Raw genomic sequence first — 11056 nt, 5'->3', positions numbered from 1 at the left:
GTCAATATTCGAAATATTTCTCAAGTTATAATTATTTTTCTTGAGGTGCTTTCATTAAAAACTCTAGTCACGTTTTTTTTGTTTTTTTTTAACTGATTTTATGAAGAATGATATTTTTCCACTATGTTACTTCATTCAAACAATTATAACTCAACAATAAATTAACCAAATACAGTTATTTATATATCAAAAAAATCTGTATGAAATAGCGCATTTTTTGTTCTTCAATCAAAGTTATATTTATAGTGTTATGTATCTGGCAACAGCCAGATTAGAGAAAGGAACTGTTATGTATCTGGCAACGGCCAGATTAGAAAAAAACCTTCCAGGCTATGTGACGTGCGCGTGTTGTTTGTACCTTTTTGAGTTCCGTAGTTCTTCGTATTGTACTTGTTCGGTGTAGTTGTTGTTATGCTCGTTCGTGCCTGTGCATCTTAATACTAATAAATATTCTTTGCGTGTATGTAAAACGAATCGTATCGTCTCTCGGTCTACCTGGCATACATGACAAAAGAGTTGGCGACGAGGATGGGATCTTCGAACATTAGTTTTGAATCTTATGATGCGTCTGTGGAAGACTGGTCCAGTTATGTGGAACGTTTAGAATCTTACTTCGTTGTTAATGGGATCGAAGATAAAATGAAAGTCCCTGCTATTTTAAGCCTTATGGGAGCACAACATATAAATTGTTAAAGAATCTGGCCACTCCGAACATATAGGAATAAATTGTTAATAGCTATTTAAAAGTTAAAATTACAGAAAAAATCTCGCTTTTTCTATTCATCGTTGATGAAAAAATTGTTAATAAAAACTATATATTTTTATTACTTGATTGAGGCAGACAACATGAAGACTAATATTAGGCATCATTTCTAACTAGAATTGTGTGTCTGTACAAATTAGAATTGAAGATATCATGTTTCAAAAAATAGGCTAATAAGTTTATTAAATACTAGCCGCCTTTGGCGACCAGCCGGTTCGCCAATCTTAATGTTCGTTTAAATTTTAATAATTAAATAGGTTGAACCGGAGTTTGACCCCCTTCTTCGCCACTTTGCGATAACGCTCCAAAGCTGGCAATCTTTATTATGCACTATAATTGAACATTTGCTCCTTTGCTTTTGAACATTTCGCAAGGCCGTTGTTGGCGATTTTTAAAAATTGACCTAAGCAGGGGGTTAAACTCCGGTCGTACCATTAAATATTTTACGCAATTCCAACTTTAATAGATTCTTCAGCAAAATATTTTAAAACTTCAAATTTTGATAGTCATATAATTTACTCATGATATTATAAAGGCCTTCAGTCATAACGTGATATGTATCTCTCTAATTTTCTGTTACCCCTCGTAGAATTTATGCTTTAAATTAAAGTGTAAATGATTAATCTGCAATTAATATAATAATATTTTTTACTGAAACAAAGCATTTTTTTTAATAATATGATTACTGATAATAGAATCATGTTGTCATGTCAACAGTCAGAAAACAATACGCATGCGTGAATTTTCTTCGCCAGTTACGTTAACGCAAATGTGTGAATTTTTCTACGCCAGTTGGGGTAACGCTATGCAGATTATACATTTTTAATTTCCTTTATTCTATGTTATTTTAATTCAAAAGGACTTCAGAATGAATCTGAAACATGTATTAATTAACAATGTTTAATTTTAAATGCATAAAACATTAAGAAAATAAACAGAATCGTTTGAAATAATCCGCCGAAAAATGTTAACCCTAGCCTCATTACTGTTGGGAGAAAAAAAAATGAAGCCTTACTCATTTGGCGGTGGGAAAAATGGAAGATTTTTTTGGCGGAAAAGTTAGTTTTTAATTAATAATTAAAATTATAATTAAAATTTCAAAAAAAGGGACCCCAGGTGCACATTCCCGACCTCTAAGGTATACGTGTATCAAATTTGATAGTTGTATGTCAAATGACCTGGCCTGTAGAGCGCCAACACACACACACATTGAGCTTTATTATAAGTATAGATTATTTAATTAATTAATAATTAGTGAAATATGGTTTTTTCTCATTGAAATGAGTTTAAACATATATTAATGACCTAGTGTGAAAAAAACTGGATTTTTAAAGTTAAAATTTAAAAAAAATCTTCTAGTGTGTACATACACCTTAAGTTAATTGAAATTTTAGTCATATTTAAAACGAGTTTCTTAATTGTCTCCAAATATTGATGAATTTCCTCTATATGATATTCAGGGTGGCTTACTTTTCATATAATATTGTTTTCAACTTTCTTATTATTTTTCTCAATAAATTTCTACGTCTTGAGATAAAGTATTCCTTTAATTTTTTAAAATGTTAATTTTTTTGTAATTTTTATTAATTAATATAAATCATTGTTGTAAACATGGTACAGCTTTGCAATCAATATTTTTGAAATTCATCACCAGATGGCGCTATCCATATGGAATAAAGGTTTGAAATGATCAAAATATATCATTACATGCTAAAAATTCCTGAACATTTGTAAAGTAGAAAATGGAAATGGATTATAAAATTCCATTTTTACATGCCTGAGATAAAAGGTATGCAAAAATTAAGTGTAATAAGAGCATGTAAAATCCCAATCTGGTATTTTCCCGATTGTTTTTTTTTAAATACTTGCATAAGATCGATCGTTTTTTATTTGATATTACAACAGTTTTTACGTTTTCTGTTATAGATAAGACAAATAATAACTGAAAAACATTATCCATCCGCTACTTTTATCGTTATTTCAGTGCGTTGCAAACAGTCTGTCAAGAAACAAGAAAGATTAATTCAGACTGATAAAATTAATTGATGCTGTTAAGCTTAGAATATTGAATGATATCTAAACCCAAATCAATTCTTCTTTTCACGCGCTCTTAATATAGAAATTAATGAAGTCTAATATGTAACAATACAGCAAAAACTTTATGGCGCAAAATGTAATTATTTTCATCATATTGATGATGTGATCATTTCGAAAATTTATAAAATATTTTACTCCTTAAACGTAAAATTAACGTTTCTTAAACGATTAATAAAAAGTGATTTATATGCAATATTTTTATATTTAAATTTTTAATCTTATTTTAGATTTATATTATAAAAATTAAAAGAAATTTTTAGAGCAAGAGTAAACTAAATTCATGAGCCATTTTTTCGTAAACCGAATCAATGCAAATGTTATTTTGTTTATTGAGGATCATGGTGGTGTAATTCAAAAATCTAATTGAAATTGTTAAATGCTACTAATTTAATCAACAAGTAAGAAAAAAACGAAAGCATACCTCAACCATTTATCTCTAGAAAGCGCCGCATGCCACTCAGAAAAAAATTAATTTCGAAGCACATTCCTTTGTTTGTGAATTTCGGTCTTCAACCTCTTTGATTCTCAACAGCCAGTATCTTCAGCTAATATCTGTTTTTTTAAAAAAATGCTAAGTTTGAAATTCAGAAGGAATCTTTCTTGTGCGCTGTTTTTTTAATGAAACCATCAATCATATAATTGATTATGCTTTTATATTTATTTGTATTTATATCACCGTCACGACTAAATACTATGAGAGAGCAGTCTTTTTTAAAAGTTAGTCGAGTTTAATTGAATTGAAAATGAATTTTATCTATTTTATACTATGGTTAGCGAATATTCAGAAGATCATAAGATTTTCAACATGTCTTTTAATATTTTTAAATGCTTCTACTTTAAATTCTTTAATTAATTGCTATTTATCTTCTGTTATACAACATAATAATTAATATTCATTTTCTTTTAAAAATTGGAAGCAAATAAAAGGAATTTTGTGCATTTGTTCAAAATTCTAAATTAATGTAATTCCTTGTTTTCATAAGAAAGCGGCGGGAAGAGAAGCATTATGGAGTATCTGACCAGTCTACTTTGATAAAACAGAAGGCATCAACTCAATCTTATCAGGAACTGGTTATTTCTCCTAGATTTATTCAATATTTCATAAATTTCCCTTCTCATCAAATACATTCATCTGACTGAAATCGGAAATTAGCCGCCAACTCGCCAAAGTATCATTTATTCTTACTTTCTTGTATACTAAATATCCAGAGTGAAAGTAATGCGATCATTTAAAATTAGAATTTAAAACGAATCTCTACATTTCAAACATTCTTAAATCCAACAAACACGTTTTGGAATTATATCTGTCAATGAATTAGATAACTCAAAAACAGTTTGAGCTAGATGTCTGAAATTAGGTATCTGATCTTAACACTGTTTGTAGATTTCTGTTCTGTTTTAAAACGAAATTAATTCACAGAAAAATTATCTGTTAAAGAGAAAATGAATACATTAACTACAAACTAGCGGAGTAGTCTCCCCAAAACTTTCTCGCATATACTCTAATAAAAAGGTTATTCCAGAGAAGGCCTTGGATAGCATTGGCGTACTATAGTTACGAAATATTTTTTGGCTCGAATTTAGCATTTTTACTGAATCTATCGAATTATTTCGTGATTAATCCCTGGCTTGTGGTTAATAACATCTGAAAATCGAATTTGAGTTTAAGAAGCATTTAGATTGTAACAAAAATTTGGCGTAAAACTATACATAAAATCCCATACCAAATTTGATATATTTAAATCATTGTGTCTTTGTGATATCACGTTTTCATGTTTCTAAAAGTACCACAGACGGTCAAGCCCTATTTGGATTTTGCTCAAAATTTGATAGGTGTCTAAACTATGGATGTTAGATATATGTATGGAATTTTATCCATCTAGCTCTCATCGCTCAGTAGTTATGGTGTTAAATTATATTCCAATATATATTCCGAAGAACCAGATAGATAAACTTCCTCTGAGTGGATTTTGCTCAAAATTTGATATGAATCTACAAAGTTAGTATAAAGATTGTATACCAAATTTCATCCGTCTAGATCAAAATTTTATTATGATATCTTTGTTACAGACAGATGGACATTTTCTAAAAATGTGTTTTTCGAATTCAGGGAGTTTCAAAACGTGGAGATTCGTCAAAATCTCCAGTTCGAATTCTTTGACGATTTTTGTCTCTATACTACGTATAAGAGAAAGTACAAATCAAGAACTAAACAGATAAAATTTGGTATACAGTTTCAGCATCTGTAATTTAAATTGCTATCAAATTTTCAATCAAATCAATCTGCTGGTGGGTTAGTTGTTTGTTATTCTTCGCATCCGGGTGCATATAAACGCGATGATTAAAAAATGCAACGGTTTAAATAAGTGAAATTCGGTTACAATCATCCTACTAAAATTGTAATATTGTGTTATATTTCCATTTCAATACAAGGAAGTAAAAGGCTTTCGTATCTACGAAGCACTGAACACTCATGAGTAGTACTATGAACACAAAAAATCTGAATACTCGTATTGTTCACGACCTTAGTCTATGCCCACGATTTTTATGTGGGTGGGAGCGGATAACATCTTTATTAAATATGAGTAAAATTTTCAAGGTAATTATTTTGGTGTTAAGTTAACGCTTCATTTTTTAAATTTTTCTAAAAAAAATATTAACTTTCTCAGTGGAGAAATTATTTTACCCACAACTACACAAAGCTCCTATTTTCGACTTTTCCTCCTTTAAACTTATTATATATGTCTTATTCCATTCTGAAAGGATTTTCCGTGTTGATTCTAATTTTACATGAAAATAACAGTCATTGCATCCTGAAATTTGTTAATATTTAAATGCTATCTTTACGATGTTGCTTTGTAAGACTCAAGACGCAAGTCCTAAGAATTTAAAAACTCAGTTTCTTTTTAAATATTCCTTAATTATTCTATAAAAAATTTAATTACTTTTTTTGAAATTGGTTGTGATTAAAATTTGGAAATAAAGAATTTCAAATGCTAAATTTTTAGATATGTTAAAAAATAAAATTCAAGAACAAACTGACAAATATTTTTTAAATTAAAAAAAATTATATTCATTAAAGAACTACAGAAAAAAAACCCATTTGGAATACGCTTGCCTACTGATGAATATATATATATATATATATATATATATATATATATATATATATATATATATATATATATATATATATATATATATATATATATCTGCAAGAAAATTGCTTTAAAACTAACTTATACCTGTGCTAATACTTTTTGTAATTTGTATGATTTATAATTATATATATATATATATATATATATATATATATATATATATATATATATATATATATATTGTATCTTACTCAATAGATAAAATATTCCAATATTCTATAACATTTATCATAGACTAGATAACAAATCTGTCTCTTTCTTTTTATATTAATATTAATAAAATTCCTGAAATTTACAGCATCGAACATTTTAAAATTAATTAAATAATATTTTGATAAATTTCGTTAAAACGTTTTCACCATTTCAGACAGCTGGAATGCTAAACTATTGAGGATATTTTAACTTTTTAATGCAGACTGAATTTAAAATTCTAGGAAATCTTAATGATACTTCAGAATAAATGTGACCAGAATTTTTAAACCACAACCGGGAATTCGCAATGGATATTAGGCAGAACTATCAGCCGTGATGAAACAAAGAATATTTTGCCATTTCGGGTTTAATTATAATATTAGAATAGATATACATACAATGGAAATTAATAATATTTGGAAAAAAAATTCCATACAGAATTGCCATTAATTTTTTAAAGCAGCGTATCGTTGTCAGACGGTAGTTATAAGAAAATAAAAGCTGGAAAGTTTTTGAGAAATATTTTTTAAAATTGAAACTTAGTTCCTCCTCTTTTAACTTTTCTTCTATGTGATACTAAAATATCATTTTACATTACATTATGCCATTGATTTATACTTATTAAATAGGACGATTTGGAAGCATTTTATTCAATGACGGAATATATCTGGAATGGAGAATCATAAAGGAGACTTTTCTGTTGATTCGGGACATCTGTCTCTTTAATTTATATGCAGTTCGAAGTGATAACTATTAATTTATATCAATTATTTGATTTTTCATCTGTTAAATGCGAATAGGTTAACATCTATTAGTCGAACAACTATGCGTGTAATCATTGCTGCAAAACTTAAAGAAATGTAAGCAAAAAATATATGTTTGGGTATAATTATAGGTGCAGAACAAATGAAATAAATTAGTGAAACATAAAAAAATATAAAATTGTTTTAAATAATAAACAAATTGGATGTGTCATAAAAACTCAAGCTATGAAATAATAGAAAAATATGAAAAATATAGAAAGATATGAACTTTATTTAAATACAAAAAGTATTGCACTAGAATAATACATGCACATACACATATTGAAGATGAAATTCAAACACTGAAAATCGAGAATGAAGGTCTTGGAAATGTAAGCAACAACACAGAATGTACACGACATGCAACAAAAATGCGCTTATGTACAAAAGCAATAAATTAAATACTATTCGCATCTTTTAAATTCTAATTCAACTACATTAATTCGTAAAAAATAAATATTTACAAATTGTAAACAAATGTGTTTATCTTCTCGAAATATTTCGGTTTATGATCAGAGATATTGCCTTCACTAATTGTACTTTTGCATCTAAATGTGTAGTTTTCAATTATAGAATGGGATCAATTTATGCTTGCGTGTTGCTTGTCAAATCAATCATACCAATATATTTACAGAATCCATGCTCATGTTGCCGGAGACATATATATACACCATCATATATGCAGTTAGATAACATGAACGCTGACATTTTGACTGTGATTTCACATTAACATTCCTCATTATTTCTAAAAAATTACCATGAATTAAACGATTTATAAACTCTTAAAAGGAAGTGTTATTTTTTAACATTAGAAGTACTAAGATATATCCACTCTTATAAACATTAATAGATGCGTGTATCTTAATATATGGATTAAACCTTTAGGCTCAAACGTTTAAAAGATATAATGTACTCCAGAATATTTAAATAAATTCTGTATATAAAAAATAAAATTATCAAAAGTAAAACTGCAGACATAAGGCCAGTTAAAACACCAATTGTTTAACGCATGGATCTTAATCCATGCTTAATCTTTTCGAGAATCTTTAGAAACAATTTTCTAAGGAGGGCTATAATTTTATTGTGATTTATTAACGAAAGACAACAGATGGCAGTTGGAACTCTAGTAATTTTTTTTTCAGTAGACTTAAGGTGTTGTCTCGAAGAATGATAAATAGAACAATATTCCTGAAAAATTAAATATATATTTTTCATCTAAGAAATATTTTAAGCTTATATGTCTGAATTCTTTAAGCAATTTTATAAACCTAGTTGTCATTGTCATTCTCTCTTTCTTAGGAGAAAGAGAAATGATTAACGATTATAGCATGTGTGGCACAATCTTTCAATTTCACTTCCTTTATCAATATATATCTTTTTACCTATCTCTATAATCCTAGATATAACAGGCACACCATTATATAAAAATAAAATACTCAAGACCAGTATGCACGTAAGCAATACACAATACGCTGTCATTTCTTCTGAATTTAAGGAACCATGTTTTCTCAACTTAATTCTAAGACTCTTCTAAGTATTTGAGGGGGGAGGGGGTATGTTTGAGTGATAAAATTAAATAGATCAGATTTTTTAGAAATCTACATCATTCTAGCTCATTTAACGAAAGCATTGTCTCTGTTCATAACAAAAAAAATCTACAGATTCTTTTTTATTTAGTTAGTCCAGTTTTGTTGTTCTGAATTCCTTTCAGAACTATAATCTTTGTCATGATCGTAATAATTATTATTATTCAAACTTCTCCAGTTGCCGTAAGTATGAGGAGTGTCTTTTGCATCTTGTACATTATTAATTGCCTGGATCGAATCATTCGGGTCTTCTTTCCAGCCTTCCTGACTTTTATTTACATTTTTCTCCAAAGTGTCTCGCCACCAGTTATTTCTCGGTGTTCGTGCCTCTTGAAGAAGTGCTGTTCTGGTTGAATCCTCTATGGTTCGCCATTTCCTGCTCGGTGCTTCCGGTTTATTACCAATTTCCTGTAAGTTATTTCGATTTTCGTTACTAGACCAACTTCCGTCACCTTCAAAAGGTTCCAAAATATTTTCTTTTGCTTTCCATTCATTACGTTGTCCACCTACTGGCGGTTCATTAACGAATTCTTTCTGTTCTTCAGCTGCTCTTGCATTCCAGTTTTGATTTTGAGCCTCATTTTCGTATAGTTCAGCTCTGGCATTTGTGTTTGAATTCAATGGTGGTGGTATTTCTTCCAATTTCATCCAGTTACCTTCTTGGCCATCCAATGCGATTTCTGAATTATCAGATCCCCACCTTTTATCTAATTCACTATCATATGTATCACCACTTCCCCAGCTTCTTGCCTTACGTCCTTTAACATATCCTCCTTTTTTAGAATTTTCATTTCCCCAATCTCCTCTCATTACATTTCCATCGGGATTCCATCTTCCTCCTTGATTTCCGTCAACAGGACCACCTTTCACACCCCAGTTTCTTTTACCAGATTGATTCCCATCTCCCCAATTTCTCTTACCACTATCTTGAGCAGTATTTCCTTGTCCATAACCATTATTTTGTCCACCTTGCCCATATCCAATATCTCGACCACCAGCTTCAATTCCGACGTCTGGTTTTATTCCATCGTTATTATAAGGCTTTGGACTTTCTACGTTCGGTACATTCACTGGCTGATCGATTGGAGGGCGAAAAGTATCTGGTCTTGCCACTTCATTTGGTCCATAAGTTTCAGGCTGTATTGCTGGCCCCACTACTGGTGGAGGAATTGGTTCTACCACTCCAGCCTGTCCAACATTGTTTACACCAACTCCTGGTGGAATTATTGAATCGACTTGTCCACCTCTTCCGTAATCAGTGCGTCCTACATCTGAAATGACCCCAGTATTGATAGATTGGGGTGTAGCTACTCCAGAACCACCAGTAGGTCCTTCTGCCCCAACTGGAGTACCTTTAAAATTTCCTTGTCCACCATGTCCTCCTTTGTACAGATCCGCGTTCAGATTGTAGTACATAGTTGTGTCCTCACAATCATAATTGAACCACCAAACGCAAACAAAATACTGTTGATTGAATATTGTTCCCAAGGGACACAGGAAGGAATTGTGACGACCATCAGCTTGGCAAATATGGAATACCTGCGACGAATAAAAATATTTTAGAGTGTGGTAAATTTGTGCCATAAAATTATATATTACTATTGTGTAATAAATAATATTGTGAAGACAACAGCTGTAATGCGATTTCTGCAGTTCCAAAATGACAAAGGAAACTCAGCCGTTGATTTAAAAAATATTAGTGAATAATTTCAAACTGTAAGGCTTATCGATTTAAGCAAAATCATTAATAAAGTCTAACATAGGCTTATAAACAGAAGTATTCAGGCTTATAAACAGAATTTTTATTATTTAATTGAATAATTATACTCTTACTACAGTCTCCATTTCGTAATCCAAAACGGCAGATTATTGGAAAAGTGATTTATGAGCCAAAACCATACATAAGAAATTACAATACGCAGTCAATACGAAGTTAAATTTACAATACGCGGATAAACATAAACAAATTAACATGCGCACATTAATATTCCTTTAATAGCCGTCTTTATTCAAAGCTGAAGGAATGAATTATCTAAACTATTCATCAATGCATAAGCGTATTGGATTGCAAATTTTCTTTTATGTAATTTGCATGCACAATTGTAATTTATATTTAGTCAAAGTTAATTGCAATATTATGGAAATCTGATGACAGCGAAGTTATTTATAATCTGTTTGATAATATTAGAATGAGCTAAAAAGAGAAACAATAAAATAAGAACTGAAACATGTTTCATTTTAAACGTTAAAAATTATTTGTCAGAATTTTACTTTTTACTTCCAAAAACTATCTTGTGACTTATAGATATGAAAATGCAAAAAAAAAAGGCAAAATAAAAAAACCAAGCAAAATAAAAAATAAAAATAATAAAAAAAAACTAATTTTTTTACAATTAATTCAAGGAATATAATAGTCATTTTAAAATTATTTCTTTTGTCTAAAATTCTAATAAG

General features: G+C 29.5%; 1 protein-coding gene across 1 annotated transcript in view; it reads right to left on the bottom strand.

Annotated features, from left to right (window-relative positions):
* Nucleotides 1–7902: 7902 nt before the first annotated feature.
* LOC129975960 (uncharacterized) overlaps nt 7903–11056 on the bottom strand; it is a 63243-nt gene continuing 60089 nt past the window's right edge. The window contains exon 4 of the mRNA XM_056089268.1: nt 7903–10141. Within this exon, the coding sequence (XP_055945243.1) occupies nt 8690–10141 (1452 nt within the window). The 3' untranslated portion in view covers nt 7903–8689. The remainder of the gene's footprint in view (nt 10142–11056) is intronic.

Source organism: Argiope bruennichi, chromosome 7 (assembly GCF_947563725.1).
Source record: "Argiope bruennichi chromosome 7, qqArgBrue1.1, whole genome shotgun sequence".
NCBI lineage: Eukaryota > Metazoa > Arthropoda > Arachnida > Araneae > Araneidae > Argiope > Argiope bruennichi.
The sequence above is the reverse complement of the archived record's forward strand: the minus strand, read 5'-3'. Positions and strand labels throughout refer to the sequence as shown.